The sequence below is a fragment of the Perognathus longimembris genome, chromosome 22 (assembly GCF_023159225.1).
Source record: "Perognathus longimembris pacificus isolate PPM17 chromosome 22, ASM2315922v1, whole genome shotgun sequence".
NCBI classification, from domain to species: Eukaryota; Metazoa; Chordata; class Mammalia; order Rodentia; family Heteromyidae; genus Perognathus; species Perognathus longimembris.
Window position 1 is genome coordinate 2197719 of NC_063182.1, and position 24158 is coordinate 2221876.

Below are 24158 nucleotides of genomic sequence, written 5' to 3' on the forward strand. Positions count from 1 at the left end.
ACGGTTCAACCAAAAGGTGTAGTGGCCTCTTGTGGGTGACACAGGTATATTGAGACGGCTTCATTGTTCATTACTATGAAACAGGGCCCAAATGGGTTTAACTGAGGGTTCAGGATTTGTTTGGTAACATCTTAATTCTGTCATTTCAGTACAAGGCAGAAATAACACTAATTTTAATACAGATAAGAGAAATATTCTCACCAAAGGACAGATTGGTTGGGTAAAGACAATATAATAAATAGATGAAAAGAACAAAGGCAATTGAAGTATACTTCCTAACAGGAATTCGTGTAAAAGCCTTGAGAGCTCTTTGCCCAGATACTATCATCGTTTACAACAGTTAGGTGTCAGGAAACCTGGCGGGCCCTCGGGACGGCCAGCAGTGTTTCTTGGAGCATCAGCTAATCTCCAGAAACTGCAGAGGTTGGGCAAACTGTGGAAGTCCTTTGTTCCTTACACCCCCCAGGATTCCTTCTGGCCTTCTGCTAACACATTTCCCGAAGGCCTCTGCTTCCAGGCTTTGCTAAGGACACGCAGCGACTCCGTGGCAATGCTGAGAAGGCAGGACTTGCTGCCGTGTTTCATCTGAGCCCGACCGCCCTGCTGGCTCCCCCAAGGCCACGCGGGGAAGCTCTCCTGGGGGACAGGAGCCACCTGAGCAGCAGCAGCTCGGCAGGACTCCCCGGCCCCGACACTGCCGCACACAGGTCTACCACTTAAATACCCTGCAGCCAGAGAATGCTTCGACGTTCGAAACTCGGTAACCGTTTCTTTAGACAGCGCGCTGCTTTCTGTCGTGCTTTCTTGAAAACGAAGGACTCGAGTCCAAGGCAAGAAAAGTTTTTAATAAACTTTTATTTTTATATTGAAGATAAAGCATATACACAATTGAATATGGAAATAAATAACTAGAAATGCTTTGGAAACTCTTCCATTTCCCCTTCAAATTCATTTTTTAAGCTCATGAATCCTTTTATTTAAAATATGGCAACTATAACACTAAGAAAAACAAAGGAACCACATTTGTGTACAGAAACATACAGCCTTTTGACTGGAATTTAGTCGATATTTTAGTAACAAAAAAGCACTCAAGACACAAACACTCATCAACAGATTTACTCAAACAGCATTGCTCGAGAGGAAAAAGGCACAGATTGAAGGGGAGGGTGGCGATTATTAAGAATAGAGGAAACAGGGCTCAGTCAAAAATGACACTATGAACTAAGTCGTGAAAGATAAACAAAAATGAACTCTTTCAAATATTCGCCTTCATCAAAAGGAAATTTTAAATTAAATTGTATAAACATAGGATATAAAGTTGGTACTTTGGAAAATGTGTCTGTATATTTCCTGTATGTACAAATCTTTGTATACAATTTCAATGTTCCTCACACATATCCTACATAATACACCAAACTGAGCCGGGGCCTCCCTTACCACTCCCCTCCCCGAGTCCCTGGGAAGCGCCCCGCCCCCGCGGGCTCCCCTGCTTCCTGACACATCTGCTGGGAAGGAGGAATCAAATGTAGTCATCCTCCACGGGCTCTCCGTTGACGTCGCAGTAGTGGATGAAAATGGCCACCACCCGCTGAAACACGCCCTTCTTCATCTGCCGCATCTCGGAGATCTCCTCTCCTATCGTCTCCATGCAGATGTCCGCGGACAGCTGGCCTTTCCTCCTGGGAGCATAGATGGTACCTTGGGCAGAGGAAAAGGAGAAAGGGTGATGCCCATGGTAAGCAGTAGGTCTGGTAAGCTAGTCCAGTCCATGAAGGCTCCGACCTCTTGTGGCGTAGATGAATACCTGTGGCACACATCCCTAATTGGCTTTGTGCAAAACCTGATGCCTAAGACAGCAGACACAATTCGAGTCCCACTAAAAACAACAAAAACCAAAACACCAACTGCACTAAAAGTTTCCTCTAATGAGTGGGGCTGTGCACGACTGTATTCCCAGTTGTAAGGGAGACACGGGAAACCCATGGTGTGATCCCGCACTGGGAAGAAAAGGCACGAGACCCTGAGAAGGAAGCAGAAAAGGGCATGGGGCACGGCTTGTGAGCAGTGGCTCACCAAAGGCTTCCCCCCAATTCCTACCCACACCTAAACCATGACAAGCTCCCACAGCCCCCCCCCCCCCCCCCCCGCCGCAGGTCCTAAGTAGCAGAAACGCAACCATTCGCAAACAGTTATTTTTGGTCAATATTTTAACAAAGCAACAAGGTTAAAATAAGCAGACAACTGCGAGTGTGAGCACCAAAAGGGAAATGAATTACTTTACTACGGAAAACCTGACAGCAGTGTGCTTGAAGGAATTCTCCTCGTTGTGCATCTCCAGTTGATAAACCCACGGAGAATCTAAGGCACAAACTCGCAGCTCTTTCTCAGCTGGTGTGTGTGTACGTGCTAAGCTACTTACATGGAAAACCATTTCAGAGCTGTACTGCTTCCCATTCTCACACACAGTATTACTAACAAAGTAGGATATACTCAAATTAGAGAACACAAGTCAAGTCAGGTCACAATTACTTTCTTCGTCGTCTTCAAAATCGTATCGGGCGAAGCTGTTGGGCTCTGCAGCTCGGAGCGACCTCAGCCAGGGGAAGTCAGAGATCAGGGAGTACGGAGCTCCGTCCACAACACCTGCAATGACAGGGCAGACGCACAGTGCTACCGTGCGGGGCGCTGAACACACCCAACCACAGTCTATTCCAAGTGGAATGGAAAATGGAAAACAGACCAATCCAGGTTCCGATCTGTGTACTCTAAGTGTGGCGCTCCTCTAAGTGAGCAATACTCATCCGGTCCCTGCTTCTTGCAGGAAGTCAAATCACTCCTTATTTTGTATCACTAGACTACAATTATATCAAACGTGTGCCATTAGTTCTGTGTTCAGCCTTCTAATCAATGGCAAATACTCACCCTCTAAAGTATAGATTTCTCTCCCCCAGGGGTACTTGGGGTACTTTTTTAAATCTTCTTCAGTTCGAGAGGCTTCAGGGAAGAATTCATACTTAATAAGTTCTCTGGAAGCAATGGGAAAGATCACATAAGAATTACAAAGCTGAAAATGTTCGGGCATACGGTAGGATAAAGCTGTAACGGAAGTACTCAAGACTAAGATTCTACCAAGCCAAAACACGAACTCCCAGCCAGCTCCCATTCTCTCAAAGTAGAGACTACAGGTCTAGCCACATTCAAGATGATATTTTTGCGGCTCTTCAAAGTCACAGCAGGGGGAGGAACGCAAGCCACTCGAGGCAAATGTTCATGGATACAGAGTGCTTAGTATAGCATTTATCTAACACACAGAGAAAAGGTCCAACTCTATGACAATGTACAACATTCTTGTTTTAAGATCTTCATCAACTTGACCGCTTTTCCATGTCCTACAACTAAGGACACAGTCAAATCTGCACACAGTTGGTTGCTGTAGCTGTGCTCTTAAGCTTGGAAATAAAAAGCTACATATACTCATGCACACTACATACATCCATGCCAAAGCAGCCTGAAAAACTAGGGATTGTTTGGAACAATGCCTATCTCCTCGAGGAGGCCTTTCAGGGCCATGGAATGACTTACTGATTGATGTTCGCTATGGTGTCCATCCAGCTGCGAATGCGCACCTTGTTCCGCACGTTGGGAGGGTTGCTGAATTCATGGATGATACAGATGTGATAGGGGTAGGGGCCACTGAACAGCTTCTGCTCCAATGTCAGTGTGTCGACCTGCGGAAGCAGCAGCAGCAGCAGCAGTGTTTGGACAAAGAAACAAAGGCCTTAGGATCCTATCTCCTAGAGACCGTTCAGTTTTAAAAACCATTATCATTCCATTCGGCCCTGAACATAGCTTGCTATGCTAAGATTAAGACACAGCAAATTCTCCGGCCAGCTGACACTGATTCATCTTTGATATTTAAGTATCCCATTAAGTCAGAAACTCCTGAGTCAGGTAATGGATCTCAGGGAACTCAAAATGCACTTCTGAGGATGTTCTTTACGGTTTTCACCACTGACTGTATAACCTCACTGAACGTGAGGACCTGTACGCCCTGTTCCTAAGGTCAGTACACGTTCCTGGCCTCCTTTTAGCCTGAGTCCACAGTGCTTTCTTCTCTCTCGAGCTATCAAACTCTACCGTGTCACCTCACAGTAACACACGTGTAACTCCTCTAAATGCTTTAAGGGAAAGGCATATTTATTTGTTCCTTATTGACTGAAGCGTTGCCAGTCCTGGGGCTTTAACTCTGGACCTGGGCACCGTCCCTGAGCTCTTTTTGCTCAAGGCCAGCACTCTACCAACTTCTGGCTTTTTGGTGGCTAATGAGAAGAGTCTCACGAGGACTTTTCTGCCCGGGCTGGCCTCACAGGTCAGCCTCCTGAGGAGTCAGAATTTCAGGCGTGAGCCACCAATGCCTGGCAACATGCAATACATCTTGAATATGAAGACACTCAAGAGTTTACTGAACTGACCCTTGGTGCATGGCTCATGTTAACTCCAAGGGTTGTTTAGTATTTCTTTTAAACTCACTATCATATACGAGCTTACTCTTAAGAATAATTGCAGTTGGCATATTGTTTATTATGTAGCAGCAGCTGGTATCATCACAGGTATCAGCTGAAATACCACAATACCCCTAGGTGTATTCTATTATTTTAGTTCTATGCACAAAAACATGTGAGGAATCTGCTATGCTCTATGTCAGAAATAACTCCAGTCAGTTTGAAGCCTGAAACAGAGGTATCAGCCATAGGCAACTTTTAATTGAGTAAACACTTAGCGTATATAACGTAGTAAACACTTTCACGAGTCTAGGAGAGGAGAGTGAGTAATAACGAGCATGTTACCTGTTGCATTGGGCGCAGGTATATGATGCGGTTCCTCTCAGGAGGCATCCTTAGGATCTGATCTAGAACCTGATCCATATTCAGTTTCTTGCACTGGGCATAGTCAAATCGGTTTACAATTGGTGCATTCTCCACCTTCAAATGTTTCAGTACCCTGCACCTGGTAGCTACCAAACAAGAACAATAATAAACTATACCATTCATACAAGTGAGATAGCAACCTATAAACCCATTTGAAAGCAGCTCTGGAGGCGGAACTCATACCAGCACAAGACACTGCAGCTGAAAAGATCTTTCACAAAGGTCAAGTGCTGGCACAGAGGATTTGAAAATGTGATTCTGTTAAGTGCAAAAGAATCTGGTAATCCTACGCTTGAGGGGATACTGAGGTGCCTTTTCCTTCTCTGACTTTACTGTCAAGGAAACCAAGTTTCAGCAAAATAACTTGCTTCAAGAGGGGACCAGGGACCACCACTACACTGGACACAGATGGAAGGGGACTAGGCAACTCACGGGTGGGAACGGGAAGGAAGGAGTAAGTGAAGGAGGGAACAGAGGTTGCCAAACAAAAGGAACGTCATGTACATATCATCATCCAAAATGGAGAAAGTGACTTTACTGTTAAAGATCATAGACTTCACAAGCTACGTAGAGTGGAATGATAGTTTTCACCAGTGTGAAAGTTACAACGTATACTGTGAAATATATGTAATAACTTAAACCCAATAAAAAAATAATGTGTGAGGGCTGAAGACTCATTCTGAATGCTCTTGTACATACCGTGGATGAACATCATCTTGGGACAGTCTTTCAACACGAGGTCTGTGATGCCACAATTGGTCATGGTAACTCCAACAAGATTTTTGGATTTTAATACAAGAACCTACAAAAAGAAAAATTTAGAAGTTCATCCTGAGTATATGTTCCTGTTCTCTTAAAAGCGTAACTGCTTTCACTGGTACTGAGAAGTAACGGTTGCCAATTTTTCTCGTCTTTGCATGGCTGGAGAACTGGAGGAGACAGAAAGGCAGAGTTTTTCTTTACCTGAACATGGTCATCTTCAATCACAGGGTCACTAGTACTGGTGGACTTGTCTGCTGTCCGCTTCCGTTTCATGGCATGACGTGGTTTTGTTTTGGCAACTTCTAGAGAAGGCAAAAATAATTTCCAAGTTTAGTTTTGAATTTTTTTCCTTTAACACAGTATATCCAATCATATATTTAAACTTCACTACGGCAATTCCCAATCTTAACTTGCTTCGCAACAGAATAGTTAACAGCAGTACTTCAAACAGCGGCATCAAATCTCCTGGCTCTTTTCATACTTGTGTCCTTCCAACAAACTAATCAAACAGTATTCTCTGCTTTTGGACTCTCTGACTTAGCCTATCTGGGTTGAACTTAAGACCTGCCTGATAAAAATTATTACATGATTGATTGTTGCTTCATAAATCATGTTTGTTTCAGTGCCTGACATTATTTGGGGCATGATTTTGTTCCAACTGTTCCCAGTTTTTTTTTTGTTTTTTTTTGGCCAGTCCTGGGGCTTGGACTCAGGGCCTGAGCACTGTCCCTGGCTTCTTTTTGTTCAAGGCTAGCACTCTGCCACTTGAGCCATAGCGCCACTTCTGGCCATTTTCTGTATATGTGGTGCTGGGGAATCGAACCCAGGGCCTCATGTATATGAGGCAGGCACTCTTGCCACTAGGCTATATCCCCAGCCCTATTCCCAGTTTTATTCCATACAGATCCCAGTCTTTACTATTGTTAATACCTCCAGTAATCACCCCAACAACATCTGCCACGATCTCTTTCCTTACTTCACCTTTTGAAATACAACCTGTCTCTACAGCATCCAGCTCATCAGCCATGTGAGTCTAAAAACTCACCCTGGGCCTCCAAACCTTATTATATATTGTTCTATAGTTTTCTGCATACCTTTTCTCTTTACATTTAAACTAAGAGTTCTTGAAAGCAACTTATGCCATTTTTGTTTCAATTCTATGTTAGCTACTAGCAATGACCTAAAAGATATTTACTGAATGATTTGACCCTCAACAACTGCAAAATGAATGAATGCATCACAGACAGGTACATAAGCAGAATAAAAAAAATTATTCACTGAGCACTTACTGAGTCAGGCACTGTTCTAAGGGCTTTTACTTATATTCACGTAATCCTCTCACTAGCTCTCCGAGACAGCTATTGTTCCCTTCTTTTAGTATGTTAGAAAACAGAGGCATGGAAAAGTGAAATAGCTTGCCAAGATGCTCAGTGAGAGCCAGGAGCCCAAACCAATGGCAATCTGCCACAGTCTCTAGTCTAGAAACATAAAGTCATGTTCTCTAAGCCCCTAATTTACCTAATAGCATTGTACTGAAATGTTACAACAGTAAATATCCTGATTTTATTTAAAAACAAGTTCTAGGGCTGGGGATATGGCCTAGTGGCAAGAGTGCTTGCCTCGTATATACACGAGGCCCTAGGTTCGATACCCCAGCACCACATACACAGAAAATGGCCAGAAGTGGCGCTGTGGCTCAAGTGGCAGAGTGCTAGCCTTGAGCGAGAAGAAGCCAGGGACAGTGCTCAGGCCCTGAGTCCAAGCCCCAGGACTGGCCAAAAAAATAAAAATAAAAATAAATAAAAATAAAAACAAGTTCTATACTCTTATCTAAATAAACACATATGTCCTAAGTAACGACATTAAAAGTTACTGTCCTCATCTTTGATACCTAGTCATGTAATAGCAGTGTGTGTATATATACACATACAAGCAGACACACACGGTTGACTTTTTTAAGTTTCATATTATACATACAGTCTCCTATACTACTGATAGATACCCAACATTCCACTTGGTAATTCTATAACCTCAAACAAAAGATCTCAAAGACAGGGAAATGAGGTGCAAGGCTGCTAATTACAAAATGCAGAAGAAAAAAAAAACATTTAAAGAGCTAAAGATCTATGTGGGTTTTTAAAATAGAAGAACCCTTTTCTCCACCCTCTGAAATCTTTATGAATGCCAATCATGCCAAATAATCAATGGATTAATAAGGGGTTTTACCCATGAAACTACCCCAAAAGGACCCTGAAACCAAGCAAAATCCTGAGGTTCTGAAAAGAATATGGGAGCTACTGACCCAGGTAATTATCCTGCAATTGCCAAAATCAATACTTGTTACAACCTCCTGTTTTCCTTCACATTACTCCAAAAATGAAAACCAAATTCATGTTTCTACTCTCTAAGACAGTGTTCTAATAAAGTGTCCCTACTGTGATGGCCTTCTTTTATGATGGGATTTATCTTGCTGAATTTCTCTCTTCCCTCTATTGATTAAAATATAGGATTTGAAATTATGTTTGCTATCCATAGGGTTCAAGATTATCTATCTTGCTCTCCACAGTGCCCAAATTGGAAGTTTTATACTTTTTAAAAATAAAAAGTAGTATTTTATTAGGAGATGATCTTGAAAAACAAATATGCCCTAAAATGATGATACTGGTGATAATAATAATAGGTGTTTGTTGTATAGTTTTACTACTTCTATGCCTTCCTCTTTGTTAAGGAAAAATTACTTTAGGAAAGATTTCTAGTGGGGCTGGGGATATAGCCTAGTGGCAAGAGTGCCTGCCTCGGATACACGAGGCCCTAGGTTCGATTCCCCAGCACCACATATACAGAAAACGGCCAGAAGCGGCGCTGTGGCTCAAGTGGCAGAGTGCTAGCCTTGAGCGGGAAGAAGCCAGGGACAGTGCTCAGGCCCTGAGTCCAAGGCCCAGGACTGGCCAAAAAAAAAAAAAAGAAAAAAAAAAGATTTCTAGTGATTTCATACATCTAGCATCAATACGCTGCATATGATGGTTTCTACACTTATTAACCTCCCAACTTTTACTTGAGCTCCATGTATAAATGGTGCTAGAAGCACGGAATGTAACGGTGAACAAGCACTGTATCTCCTTTCATAGACTGTAGTCTACTGGAAAGAGTAAAACACAGAATTACAGCAGTGCGATTCACACAGTATCAAAGATGCTACAGACATAAGAAAAGCAGACCAGTCTTTGGGGTGTCTGAATTTATGAGAACTCTATTAGCCATAAATACTATTCTCCGACAATTAAATGAACTATTTCTGTGATGTTACTTTACGAATTATTGTGTGAGAAAAAAAAAAAAGAATGGAGCTGTAGCTCCAAATGGTAGAGTGCTAGCCTTGAGTGAAAAGCTTAGGGCAACACCCAGGTCCTGAGCTGAAGGCCCATGACTGACAAGGAAAAGAAAAACACTCTAGAAGAAGAGACTACTGTATTAATTAGATCTTTTTCATTAAAACTAAAAAGGGTAGAATGGCTTTGATAGTTGACAAAAAGAAGTGTTTATTCCAAGAGACCTGGATTATATCAGTAGTAAATAATTGGACATTTCCCCAGAAAATTGTAATTGAAGTAAACAGCATTTTCTCAGTTGGAAATAATTACCTACTAAAAGATACTGTAATCAATAGAATTCTTCTCAAATTGAAAAATAAGGCAGTAAAAGTAACAGTAAAAAAGTACTATATAAGTGAGATTTTTCTTTCTTAATCCAGGAATTGTTTAGTATAAGAAAAAATATCTAATCATGAAAGAGTTCAGAAAGCTGATCAACAGAAAATAAAGCAAAACCTAAAAATAGCAAAACCACAATAGCTAAAAAGAAAGAAGTTGAAGCAAAACAAAAAAACCATCACCATACCTATTACTACCACCATGATCACCACCACCAGTACTACCACCACCAATAACAATCTGTAAAACTTTACCAATAGACAAGCCAAATAAAATGGGAGATATGATGTAGTTTCTAAGTAGGATTAAGGACTGACTATAAAATGAAAACAATCTCCTTAGTTATCAATTTAATGCAGCTCTGAACTAAAGAAGTAAACAGATGAATATAAGGAAGAGATGGGAACATTCATTAGTCAACTGCAGAGGTCTTTTACATAGTTCTTCTTTTCTCAAAAACGCAAACATGAAGCTGGGCACCAGAGGCTCACGATCCTGATCTTAGCTACCCAGGAGGTTGAGATACGAGGTTCACAGTTCAAAGCCAGATCAGGCAGTAAAGTCTTAATCTTTAATTAGCAAGCGAAAAGTGGGGACTGAGCTGTGGTTCAAGTGGTAGAGTGCCAGCCTTAAGCAAAAAAGGCTAAGAGAGAAAATGAGGCCCTGAGTTCAAGCCCTAGTATGGGCACACAAGTAAATACCACCACCACCACCACCACCACCCACACAAACAAAAAGGAAAATAAAACATTATTTTAAAAAAAAACAAATTTAAAAAAACCAAATACATATATTTTTTAAGGGCAAATAAGGCTCAGAATGACTTGTTGAAGGGTAGAGCTTTCGTTTTGGATAATGGAAAGGTTTGGAGATGTGGGTGAAAGGTAACAGACCCATACTAAATGCCAGTGAACAGATAGATCGCTTCAAAATGCTAAGCAGTATAATGAAATGAAATCTCCAAGTAAAACTCATATAATTTCTATGTGTTTGTTTCTACAATTTTAGCATAACTAAGGTCTTGTATTTATCTTATGAAAGCTTACTTGGTACAGCTTAGGCATGTAATTTATTTACTGTATGTAAAAACGCACTGACTTGCTATAATGCTAGTTACACACCTGTAATGCTAGTTATGTTTAAGGCCTGCCTGGGTAGGGAAGTCTATGAGTCTCTGATCTCCGATCAAAATCACCAGAGGCCAGAAGGAGAGCTGTGGCTAAGTGGTAGAGCATTATTAGCCTTGTGCACCAAAGCTCAAAGGACAGTTCCCCAGGACCCGAGTTCAAGCTCCAAGACTGGAACCAAAAACAAAACAAAAATTGCTAACTCTGCCTATGTTTTGGGCTGACTTAGGATTTTTAAAAGAGTACTTGGGAGAAAATTAAAATTGATTATTCACTGACAGGCATTAGTAATTTAAAGACGGGAGAATCCTGAAAAACAAAGTAAAAATAGAAACAGGATGGTAAATGAGAAGTCCAATGCCTTGGTTTACTCATTACAGCTACTCAGAACATCTGTATACATCCACATATATGTGTATTTGGAGTATAGATCCATGTGGGCTTGGATGTGCATGTATATGTTATATATGTGGTATGGTCTAAGTATATCTTCATCCAAATAACTCAGCAAAACTAATTACTTACCTGCATATCTCCTAGTAAATCTAACTGGAGGCAAAACTAGATTTCGGGGGAAAAAAACACAACAAAAAAACCCCAAACCACCACTAAATACTTCAGAGGCAGGTACAAAGAAACTCCTGGAAGCTACGCTTGAGACTTCAGTCCCAAGCACACAGCCTCTGGTTCTGACTCGCTCGCTAAGGTTTAACTCCCCCATGGCTTCCCTAGGTAAGGGAGGCTCAGGACATTATAATGACTGTTTCATGGCCTAGTTAATGTAAGATCCTGAATTCAATCCTCAGGACCAGTCAATTAATAAAAAAGAAAATTCTATTTGGGTAAATATGCACAGTTGTATTTCCTGTGATGACTGTTTACCACAAAGCATTTTATATCCCCACTCATGAAAACTCTTGAAATCGGTTCAAAATCTGCATGCCCCAAAGCACCCCCCGCCCACCCAATTTCCCCAAATCGCTTTTGTAAGGAAATTCAGGGCACAAGTTCAAGTCCTCCTCCAGCCCTGCCCTGCGCGTGCTAGTTCTGGGAGCACGGTCATACCTGACTCAGGTACCAGCGGTACATGGGACAGTCTGCTCCTGGCCCTGGTTAGGGGCCTCCGAGGGTAGTCTTCACGAGACTGCACGTCACAACTCTCAGGCTGGGGGCTCCCCCTCCTGTCCTCACCTGCAGCCCCAGGGCCACTCCCATTAGTCCTCTCATCTTGTGCTGGGCCTGAAGACCCCCCTTGTGGCAGAGTCCTAAAGGAAAAGGCGGATCTCGTACCATCCGGGCCATTCACAACAGAGGCTCGGCTGGTTGAAGGACGTTCCTCATCAGAACACCTGCTAGTTCTCCTCTGGGGCTCCTGGGGCCTGTGACAGCAGCATCTGGGGCAGACAGAACTCTCTGCATCTCCCTCCTCCACGACCTCAGAGTCCTCTGACCCACCGGGGGAGCAGACACACTGCCTGGACACATCCACTTCGGTAGGGCTAGGCTCGGAAGAGCCGCTGCTGGTCACCGTCCTTACAAAGTCGGGGCTCTGAGAAGCAGTGCTGTGTGAGCTGGAGTTTCCCACTGTGCTGGCGGCGGTGCTGCTGCAGCTGGGATAAACATCCTTGTTTTTTTTCTTTTCGGGAATATCCCTAGCTGCTTTCATATCGGCTTTGATCTGCTCACTGGTGACCTGACAGCCCTTCTCACAGCTGCTTTCCTCGAGGGGAAACGGCTTCGACTGGCCCATCTGATGGGAGGTGTACCTCTTTCGAAGTGGAGTCTTGCCTTTTCCACTTACTGCTTACAGAAAAAGAAGAACGGCCCGAGGAAAAGAAGAGATTTCAGTACAAATTCTGAACAAAAGGCAAGAGTAAATTTGGAACAGGAAACAATGTACACTAATTTTCCTAAAGTAACACTATCACATTGCTATGTTGCTACAAAACTTCTCAATGGATCCTCATGCAGCTGGGCTGACAAAGCTCACCATGATCCAGTTCCAACCAGTCCTCCCATTCCATCCTCCTCTACTACATTCTAGGCTCCATCCCAGCGGTTCTGTCAACATACCTGTTTCACTACCTCAGAGTCTTTGTTCTCACATATATGTCAGCTTGGGACCTCTGGGTCATCTCTTTTGCACCCCCTTAAAGCCACTGTAGTATAAGCCCTGCAGTACCAGATGCTTACAATCTGACTCAATTGGAGTAAAGGTTCCACAGAGAAAGACAGAGACCGTGACTCGATTTATCCTTAGGACCCCTACAGTGCCTAACACAGTAAGGCTCAATGAATATTAAAAAGAATAAACATAAGATTTCATCTAGTTGCTAAATTTACAAACTGAACTTTCTAGGAAACTACAAGCTAGGCACACTATTTTTCCTACTTTTTTTTTTTTTTTTTTGCCAGTCGCGGAGCTTGAACTCAGGGCCTGAGCACTGTCCCTGGCTTCCTTTTGCTCAAGGCTAGCACTCTACCACTTGAGTCACAGCTCCACTTCTGGCTTTTTTCTACATATATGCTGAGGAATTGAACCCAGGGCTTCATGTATATGAGGCAAGCACTGTACCACTAGGCCATATTCCCAGCCCTTTTTCTACATTTGAATGCCCAAAACACTTTGCAACATAGTTTTCTGAATTTCTTAAAGAGACTAAAAATTGAATAGTCAATGGTTAGTAAATTATCCCAAGTTCAAAATAACTGAGCTTTCCATTAACACAGTATATATATATTTATAGTTCAGATAGTGTCAAATGTACACTGCCTAAACACTCAAACTTATAGGGGAATAAGGAGGGAAAATGGATGCACAAGTTAGAAAAATATGTATCCTTTGCTACAAGCAAATGGTTCTGAGAATTGAGAGGGAAGGCAAGACAGGGGAGAAGCATATAAACCTAAGAGAATTAAACAGTTTCATAGTGCGGCAAATGGCCCAAGTTGTTGCCTAGATTTAAAGGGAGGCAGCAAAGGGGTTCTACGAATCTATGTCAGGACTACCCTCATGTGCAAACCCGTTAACAGTATCCACTCGGGACAATGGGCCGCACCAGCTGGGCAATGGTGGCTTCTTCTTCCTTCGGGTATGGATGACTCGGAGTCACCCCTAGGGGAGGCACCAGCCTCCTGCTCACCTGACACCTATGCCACGCCTACCCCAGTCCCCCCTCTGCACCCTCATTCCACAGCGCCGCTGCCCACTATGGGACCACCCTCATTCCCCTTTCTTGGACTACCGGCTTTCTTACTTCCTAGTGCATTTCGTACAAACACATACCACAGGCTGCAGGGGGTGCACAGACCAAGTCTGTCAGTTCTGATGGTGACTCTTGCTAACAGTCCAGAGGAAGACGTCATCTCTCACCTGACAGTTCCCGGGACTGTGCTGACTCTCCAGGTTTTTCTTCCCGCTCCGAGTAACGCCGAGTACCATTCTTAGGAATCCAGACTTCTTGGAGTTCTAAACTATCTTCTTCATCGTCGCTCTCTGAATCATGAACAGTAATTGGAGTTGGTTTTACCACACGCTGAATACCACTGGGTCCTAAAATAAGAACGACAGAACTAATGGTTTACCCACAAAGTACAATTTCTAGGCACCTGGGGTTACAGATGCTTTTTGTTTTGTGGCCTATTTCCCAATGGAATACATACTTGGATGAAATACTAAAGAGGAATTTTAACTATAAATCACTATGTCAACACGAAGTATGACAAGAATACCAATAACATTTCTATGTTCTAATTAAAATACAAGACCACACAGCTCAATAAATATCCCAAGGATCCTCACTATTTCAAAAAGCTGAATAAATCACCTTGAAAACAATTAAGTCATAATAATTTAAAAATCAAGCTATATATTTTCCCAACTTAGAAATACATGAGCAAAGCAAACCAAAGATTACTTTCTCACAAATATATGGGACCAGTGAGCCATTTTCCATACTCTGATTATTCATGCTACATTTTGGTCAAGTGTGTATATTTATGTTAGAAAATGCTTTATCTGCCTAGCAGTATAGCTTTTAAACCTTAGCTCTTTGATACAATGCTCTGACAAGGGACTGATAGCTCCATCAATAAAATACAAGTTCCAAGGAGCCTTGCCCGTCCTTTTCCTGTTACACTGTACAATGCTTGACAGAGTTGGCACTCAGTAAGCTTTTTGATAAATAAGAGACTACATCTGTAAGACACTTAAAACTAGGGTAAAGGTATTTTCAACTCAAAGACAAGGTAGCACTCCAACAGATTAGGTGCAAGAAAACTTGAGTTCTCATCTCAATGAATCTGTTCCGTGATCACTAGTTCAATCACGAGAGAATCACTCAAACTTTTGGAAAGTATTAGTTTCCCCATCTGTAAAGCAAAGGTTACAATAGGTCATCTCTAAGTGTCACTGACTTTACAGTCTGCCATAAGGCACCCAATGACAATCTATATTTTCATCTGATTTCTAAGCCAGGTCAACCTCTCCACTGATTCTCTTTCCCTCTGAAATGGGGGGAGGGTACAAGTAGAATATTTAGTGAGATAGGCTTATTTTCCCATTAACAACTTGTTTTCTTTTTCTACACACAAATAGAGTGGGATAGAGGGAGAGAGAAGGAGGGAGAAACAGATGTTGCTGCAGTTAAAAATAATATTAATAACATCGTAAGATAGATGCATATGCAACAAGAACACTGATGATCTATATTATAAAGCTCCATAATACGTAGCAAAAAACCATGTCAGGAGTCTTGAGATTGGAAATTCTCCAGGCTGCTTTCAGAATGACGAAGGTAGGAAGTCCACGGTCACATCGATTACCTGCTTGTTCCTCATCAACATCCCCGGGCACAGCTGCCTGACTGTGAGCTGGCGTGTCGCTTCCGCTCTCGGCTATCACCTCTCCCTCTTCTTGCACCATGTCTTCCATCTCATTCAATGCTTAAAAATAAATGGGGTCAAAGTGAAAACCAAGGCAAGTACATAAAAACCACAAGGGCTCAGAAAATGGCAGCCTTGAGAACTGAAGAGGCTCACTGATTACTAGGCCTATTCTGAAAGATGACCCTGTGTCTATGCTTCAAATAAGATGTTAACGAGAACTGTCTGATTATTGTAAAGAAGAGAAAAATCACAGACAAGAATATTTGGTGGGTAAAGTAAATCACTGTAGATAAAAGCGGAGAAAAAGACATAGCTAAGAAAAGTATCAGTTCATTCTGGAAGATGTTATGAAGGATGGCTGTATGCTTTGTCTCCCTCTAAGAAACAAACTGAAAGATGGTGAAGGCCAGCTACTAAAAAATATTGTTGCTTATAATATGAACTCTGAGTTGTGTGGTATCTGTCAGCTGAATCAGGCAATATTAAGTGTGGGAGCTTGGACTTCCTATTCTAGAGGCGAGGCTGTCAACTACTGGCTATTATGTAGCAAAGGGTATTAATATACTAAATATGTTTTTAATTGTTTAATATAAATGCTTGGTGTGTATCAGCCTTTTTACAACTGCTCCTGGCTATCAATATGAATATGTGGTTTTATTCTCACATTATTTCAAAAAGTCCTGTGATAAACTTCAGACTGATAAACATCAGTAAATCCACTAACACAAGGCTTTAGAAGTGTCTTACAAAATTAAATCCAAATACCTCAGGTCATCATAACACTCAATCTAGTACCTTATCATGCAAGAATCCCTGACTAATCTTGGAGTCAGGACATCAGTATGAACACTTCACACTGAATCTGTGATTTCACAATGAAAGGCATTCTCCAAGCTAATGGCTACAGTGTTATCCAGTGCCATGGATAACCTGTCCAGCCACAAGTGAGTTTGTAGGTTAGCATAGCTTTGTGTATGCTTCTCACAGAGAGTCTGTGCTCTCTGAAGTGCAGATTTTAAGGCTTTAGTAATCTGTACATATGTGATGAGACTTAGAAGTCTAAAAGTCAAAGAGACATACCTGATTTTATAACCCCTTCCCTCAGTTGTGAACTTTGTAACGTACCTTTTCGTGGGGATGACAGGGAAAAGATGACCCTAAGTATGGAATGTCTAAGAGTTTTCATGTGGAAATAAAAGTGTTGAGCTATAACAGTAGATTTTATTTCCAAAAGGTAGAAAGCTTAAGGCTGTAAGTCAAGATCTGAATTCCCTACTGGTATTAATGCTATGATTCTGAATGAAAATGAATAAAGAAAGGGGAAGACAAAGGAGGAGAGGAGGTGATAAAAAACAAAGGAAACTGAAGAGGCATGTCAAATAAGGTAAAGGCCTGCAAAGCTGCTGAATGAACAAAGTATCTCAAGAAGGTAGAAATGGATAAAACATCAAATACTGTTGAGATGTCCAAGATGCAGAGTAGATTTAAACACACAATTGTTACTAGTGATTCTACAACACGGGTGCGCGCGCGTGCACACACATTCCATAGAGAATCATGAAGGTGAAAAGGTAAAGACAACGTCTCTAGGCGATTCTTCTCTGGATAGAACCATGTGCTACTCACAGTGTGCATTCACTATAAATGAGGTTACACAGCACAAGGGCACTTATTTTGTGTTATTAAGGTCCAAGGAAGTGGGCCAAAGAACATGCTAAAGGTAGCTGCAAGAGATTTCTCTTCCAGTTTTCAGAGAACTTGATAAGGAAAGAATCTCTCTCCACTCTCACTAGCCACTGACCAAGAAAAGGGTAGAGACAGAGACGATTCAAGCATGGGCAGGTGCAAAGCAGGTGTTATATAGTATGTCCTTATTAGCTTGTGGAGTTCATTTTGCTGAGGTGTTGTGAAACATGCCCATGTCCATGGCAAGTAATTTCTTAGTTCTTGATACATCTACCTAAATGTAATTATCCATTGGTCAGGATTTTAAGAGGCTCCTTTGCCTAATCCTGGTAGTTACATCTTAGATAAGCTAGGCCTTTAGCACTATCAGTGTCCTTCCAATCCCATGAATGTTCTCACAGATCTAGTACACAAGGATAGCTTTGCAAATAAGCTAACCAACAGGCTAATTTTTTGCCTTGTCAACCAGCTTCCTTCAATGTGGAAGTGACAAAGTAAATGAAACAAGGGAAAGAGAACAGAACAGTTAGAGAACTGGGAGTAGAAATCAGTTCTTTCTGGAGCTCACAAAAGATCTGGGTTACCGTCGGCCGCAAACTGCTGCTCTCCCGGCTGCAGGTCTTGCCGAAAGTCATTCTCCTCATCCGAGTCATCGGGATGGTGGTGGTTGTCATGGATGTTGGCGTTGTTGTTCTGGGCATTATTATCATTGTCGTTGTTGGAGTTCTGATTGCTCACCAGGGCTGAGGAAACTCCAATTCCTGTGCCTGCACTCAGACCAACTCGAGCACAGCCCTAGGGCAAAACCAAGCCGTATTTACTAATTTGGTTGGTAAAGAACATCTCATTAGCATCCCTTCACTTCATCTTTATGTCAGAACTGGCAATTACACAGCATGAGATGCTTTCAAGTAAGCAAGAAAGGTCTTTTTTAATGCTCACAACACTTAAAGCAAGACAAAGTCTTTCTATCCTGATTTACAATACTTGTCCAGGAGCTCAAGACCACTAAGTGGTACAGCTGGAACATGAAACTCATCATTGTGATCTCAAATGCTGTGCTTCCCCCACCATACTGACTGCTTTGACAGTGGGGATGGAGCCATTAATAAGCGACAAAGGGCCACAATAGCTGAGTAAGCTCTTACTGCAATGAGAAGATAGCTTCTCTCTGTGGAGGCGTTTTAAAGTAATTTTGTACAACTGGGAAATTTCAGATTTTCCATGGTATATGAACTAAGAGATAACTTATTTCATCTTTAGAAGAGATAGCAGCAAACTCACACATTTCTAAAATAAATAAATTTGTATCCTTATTTATACTTATTGAGTTCCTGATTAGAACAACTGATGGCCCTAAAGGCCTAGCCTGATTCAAATGTTGAGCCTCATCCTTATTCCACCTTTACAGAATTAATGGAGATAACATTTTTCTTTTCTCTGGAGGCCCTTTAATATTCATAATGCAAGAAAAGGCCACAAATTGTAAAAAAACAAAACAAAAAAACTTTCTGTTTTCACTGAGGCTGAGTCTAATTACAACACAATGAGGACAAAAGAAATACATATACACAGATGTTGTTTGGTGTTCTTCCACGAATATTAAAACATAGAATATATAAAAGCCCTCTTTACCTTCGGTGGCTCACGAAACATTTGGTCCAGTGAAATAAACTCTAGGCTGGGTAACAGCTCAATAAACTGGCCAAAGGAGTCCAGTTTCAAAGCATGGCACCGCACAAGGTTGATGTCAACCAAACGAGTCCATCTTGAGTGGTCTGTTGAGAAAAAATATGACCAAAGCAGAAACTATGGTTAAACTTTTCCCCTTACTGATGTATTTTGCTATAGATCACACAAGAGTTTCACATTCTTTTGAAGTAACTTTTCTCTGATTTCCAGATCTCTAAGATGTGTTATTACTATGATGTTTCTGTACCTTATTCCATTGCGAGAACAAGAGGGCCTGGGAAACAGGAGCTTGAAACCAAGTCAGCTCTGCGTTAAATGCAATCTACTTAGCAACCTACACACCTTTCAACAAGGGGACACTAGGTAAAGAAATTATGGCACACTCATGTAATACAACAGTATGCAGCTAGAACAACAAAGAGTCAAGCATGCTTCCTGAGAGGGAGAGCCCTCTCCAAAATGTGCTCAGCACACACACAAAAAAAAACAGGGCAAAGATAGAGCAGCAGACACATAGGAGGATCCTTTTGCATATATAAATTATTTTTAAAAGCCAAATATGTACAGGATGTACTATTCACAAAATAATTTGTCCAGAAGAATATACAAGAAACTGTCAATGATGGTTACCTTGAGAAGAGGAGACTTTTCATTTTGTACCTTTCTGTACTGTTTGAAATTTATCAAGAGCATGTATTACTTTTATTTTTAAGTGTTAACAGGAGTCTGAGTGGTGGAATTATAGGCCACATTTTGTTTTCTTCTTTATACTCTTCTGTATTTAAGAAACACAAACCAAAACCCAATAAATGTTATTTTTTTAAGTGATCTACACCTCTTATATCCAAAAGTTTATATTTCCCAATAATTTCTTGGTTCAGCTGGGCCACTGCCAAAATTTAGCTTCTGGTAAATCAAACACAGTGGTTCTAAGGAACGATATCAGCAGAGGCCCATGGTTCTAAAATAATCCTGCAGGTGGCCTTTTGAAAAGACATATGTAATTGTGAAGTGACTTGACACAAAAGGGGGCTGTTCTGTAGCTGTCAGTGAGGAGCTTGGCTTGGTTTAGATAGATGTCACACAAGAACTGCTAGCTCTGAATATATTTAAGGGCTTGTGAATTTAGGCATTTAAGGACCTTTAAAATAAAAAAAAAATCGTATTACTCCTTTCAAAAGAAAAATGAACTGCAGTCAAAAGAAAAAACAGTAAGTTCAAAAAGGTGGGAAGAGGAGGTCAGAAAAGAATAGGATTTCCAGTCTACAGAAAAGTCACGCCAGGTTAATATTTAATGTGTCACCTAACTGAAGTTTTCACAAGTACATCTTTATTTTGACCTTTCAGTGAATGTGCCATTTTGAAAGTAACTCAGAGAAAACAACCATACCGTCCTAGATGCTGGTAATCATTCCTAACCTTTACCTTATGTGCTTCACCCAAACAAGTCCAAATAAGATTGACACACTTGAGTCTATAACCAGGACCGTGTGAATTTCTAGGTGGAGGACTTCAGGAGTTCTAAGAAGCATGAGATATACTTCTAGCCTGGCTATCAATGGTTCTCAGAACTTGTACAAATAGTATATATAAAATATCTACATTTTACATTAGCAATGAAATCAAGTCATAGATAGAAAGCCACATCTTATCTCATTATCAATGAAATGCAGCAGTATTTCTAAGCCTATAGTACCTGAGATCCAATTGTATGGGTTATGAAGATGGGGGCAATTATAAATTGCCAGATACTTGATACAGGAGAAGACTTCATTGACTGCTTTCATCCCTATATCGGTGATGATACCAGGATTTTCTACCACATCAGCCAAACCATACTTCACCAAATCTGCATTAGCCATTCTGCCTAGAAAGAAAATTTCAAAGAAAGTCAATTTCTTAAGTGCCATGGTGATCCACTTTGAACCTTGGCATACAGTATGACCTGATCATTGTTTCATATGCTCAGCATCAAGTTCAGTTTCAAACATGGTAGCATTTACACAAACCAAGAAATTATAGTTACAAAACCTAAGGATGAGCTGAGTGCCAGTGGCTTCGAACTACTCAGGAGTCTGTGATAATATCACAGGGTCAAAGGCCAAGCCTTAGGACCCCACCATCAATTAATCAACAAAATATTGGTCTAGAGTCATGGCTCCAGCGGTAGAATGCCATCTGTGAGCAAGAAAGCTGAGCAAGAGCACAAGGAGCTGAGTTCCAGCCTTGGTACTGGCAGAAAAAAGAAAAAGAGCACACAGTCTCAAAGCATAATAAAAAATGTATACTCCATTGGTTTAGGCATTTTAAAAAGGAAAACAGAAGCTTAAAAATGCGACTCCCTCACTGGATAAGGATCTCGTCTGAAATCTCGCGTGGCCATGGGGAGACGACAAAAACCGTGGGGATTCCGAGGCAGCTTAAACCCGCCCCCTAAAGAGCACTTCTAACTCTACACCTACTGTCTGGTCACAGACTAGAGACTGGTGTAAGAGAGTCTTCCTTCCATCCAGCCTAGGCCTCGCCTCTGAGCTGTGCTCGCCCATTGTCGTCCCTTCTCCCATCTGTGCCCCTCACTCTCCAAGACAGTGCACCTGACATGAGAGTTTGTTCATCAGTGCTGCTCACAGTTCTTATACAATTACCTGACACACAGTGCAAAGAAAACTCTACTGCTCTAGGTGAAGGTGACTTGAGTGAACACGACAGCCGTTTACACGCTTAGCTTAGGAAAATGCTGAAACCAACTCCAAACGCTTCACATTTCTTTTTCCACATAGTTCTCACGCACTCTTTTTAGTGTTCAATTTTGGTATTTGCTGGTACTTCTTACGTATCTCACTTGAATCCATCCTTTACTCTTTAGCTCCCCAGTAAGCTCCTGGAAAGGACCTTACGCCTGCCCTTAATAACTGATGTGAAACTTGCCTTTTGTTGTTGTTGTTTTAATTATTAATTGACCCAGTTTTCTGGGCTGTCTGCATAAAAACTGTGAGCAAACATGGCAAACGCAAGCTTTGCCCTCAGTCCTTTGAGGTTACTGTCCTGTCCCAGCTCCTAGGTTTCCTACCTAAAACCATTCTTCAAAACCATGTGGTAGGGCTGGGGATATAGTCTAGTGGCAAGAGTGCCTGCCTCGGATACACGAGGCCCTAGGTTCGATTCCCCAGCACCACATATGCAGAAAACGGCCAGAGGCGGCGCTGTGGCTCAAGTGGCAGAGTGCTAGCCTTGAGCGGGAAGAAGCCAGGGACAGTGCTCAGGCCCTGAGTCCAAGGCCCAGGACTGGCCAAAACAAAAACAAAAACAAAACCATGTGGTAACACCTTTGATTCATTTTTCTTTTCTCTCTTCATCTCACAGGAAAGTAAAAGCTACAACTTACTAAACAGCCTAAGTGTCAGAGATTGTTTTAATTTTCTCCTCTGAGCTACTCAAAAGAAAAGCAGAAAAAGTATCTTACCCTTTTAAAAAGGGAGAATACTGGTTGAATTTGCTGCAGACTCGTGACTACCATTAGGCAGGTCTCAATTCCGCCTCTCTCCAATGCTCTCAATCTAAAGAGTACTTTACACTTCTTCTAAGATACTGTATGGTTTTATATCCTTACGCATTGATATGAAGCAATGAAATAATAAATCCATGTTTACAAAAATTTTTCTAAGTATTCATCTTTGGGTCAGGGATTTATTTATTCATTTTTGTTGGTTGTGGGGCTTGAACTCTGGGCCTGGGTACTGTCCCTGAGCTCTACCATCTCAAGGCTAGTGCTCTACCATTTTGAGCCACAGCAGCACTTCCGGTTTTACGGTGGTTAATTGGAGAGAAGTCTCTTGGACTTTCTTGCCCCGGCTGGCTTTGAACTGCGATCCTCAGATCTCAGCCTCCTGAGTAGCTAGGATTACAGGTGTGAGCCCTCGGCTCCCAGGGTTTGATTTTCTTTTTTTTTTTCTAAAGGCATATCAGTGCCCCAGCCATATGGTTACTCCTTGAGGTAAGGTCTTATTTTATTTACGCCTACATTGATCTGGATTGTTATTTTTCTATTTGTGCATTGCCATGTGTCTAATATGACAAGCAAATGTTTGAAATAGTCTCTTGAACGTTTTTGCCCAAGCTCACATCAAAACACAAGCCCCTGATTTGTCTCCCAAGTAGCTAATATTAGAAATTAAGTCACCATGAGATGAGGTTAAGCTCATCTCCCCAATCTTGTACCTAAAATCTTAGTGTGAGGAAAAAAGATGATGTTTCCATTGATTTATCGTGACAGTCCCTTTCTAGTAAAAGTGGTATGGCTCAGGTTTCAGCAGAGGCCACTCCCCACCTCCTGGAGAGGTGCTTCAAAGACTAAATGAGATAACTAAAGTAAAAGAGCCTGAGCAAGCAGTGATCTCCCATCCCATCTGAGGTGCTGTCAGATGTACCTGGCACCTGTCCTGAAATAGAGAATCCTAGGCATCTTTGGAGAAGGAGGAGAATTCATACAATGGAGAAGAGAAATGAACAAAAGCAGAATGGCTTATAAAAGGACTAACAGACTGCTAAAGATAAGAGAGACTATAAGAGAAATTGTACTGAAAGCTGAGATAATGGTAGTCAAAAAGGTAAAATATTTTTATACAAAGAACATATAAGAAGAAGAAACTGTAAGGAAACAACTGGTTACACACATTCTTCAAGCACAGTGAATCTAAAGGTGGTCACTCTGAAGATAAACCATTTTCATGTTTGAGCTCTTAAGAAACAAAGAAAACACAGTCTAGACACTGTTTCTCAAGTTACTTCACAGGTACTGTAGAAACAGATAATACTAGCAACATTACTCAATCAGAAAAGCTTGACATCAAATGTTAACTTCTTTACAAAAGTATTCCATCTTAGCAATTTAAATCTGTTTTTAGACAAAATCCGATCCTTTTCAAGAACATAAATTTAAAGTGGCTCTAGTACCAAATTGTCTAGAGGGGCTGGGGATATAGCCTAGTGGCAAGAGTGCCTGCCTCGGATACATGAGGCCCTAGGTTCGGTTCCCCAGCACCACATATACAGAAAACGGTCAGAAGTGGCGCTGTGGCTCAAGTGGCAGAGTGCTAGCCTTGAGCGGGAAGAAGCCAGGGACAGTGCTCAGGCCCTGAGTCCAAGGCCCAGGACTGGCAAAAACAAAAAACAAAAAACAAAAAACAAAAAACAAAAAACAAATTGTCTAGAAATCTAGATACTTTTAAAAGTAATCCTGCATCAACGGTAAGAAGAAATGTAACACTGAAGAAAGAAGAGGGAGAACATGCCTATTATGTAGTAAGAGAAGTATTAGACATAAAATGAAAGACAAAAGAAGTTGTATTTTTTACCTGATGATACTG

General features: G+C 41.5%; 1 protein-coding gene across 6 annotated transcripts in view; it reads right to left on the reverse strand.

Moving 5' to 3' along the window:
• Nucleotides 1-827: 827 nt before the first annotated feature.
• The window catches only part of Fbxo38 (F-box protein 38), a 43465-nt gene continuing 20134 nt past the window's right edge, over nt 828-24158 (reverse strand). For 2 of the 6 annotated variants that reach the window (XM_048331074.1, XM_048331073.1), the window contains exons 10-22: nt 20489-20659; nt 18736-18878; nt 17685-17895; nt 15352-15471; nt 13901-14080; nt 11593-12330; nt 5892-5992; nt 5628-5730; nt 4848-5014; nt 3583-3728; nt 2923-3026; nt 2530-2643; nt 828-1698 (exon numbers count right to left, since the gene is read on the reverse strand). In XM_048331074.1, coding sequence (XP_048187031.1) covers nt 1520-1698; nt 2530-2643; nt 2923-3026; nt 3583-3728; nt 4848-5014; nt 5628-5730; nt 5892-5992; nt 11593-12330; nt 13901-14080; nt 15352-15471; nt 17685-17895; nt 18736-18878; nt 20489-20659 — 2477 coding nt within the window. In that variant the 3' untranslated portion in view covers nt 828-1519. The remainder of the gene's footprint in view (nt 1699-2529; nt 2644-2922; nt 3027-3582; nt 3729-4847; nt 5015-5627; nt 5731-5891; nt 5993-11592; nt 12331-13900; nt 14081-15351; nt 15472-17684; nt 17896-18735; nt 18879-20488; nt 20660-24158) is intronic. The other 4 variants (XM_048331075.1, XM_048331076.1, XM_048331077.1 and 1 more) reach the window with 4 other exon arrangements.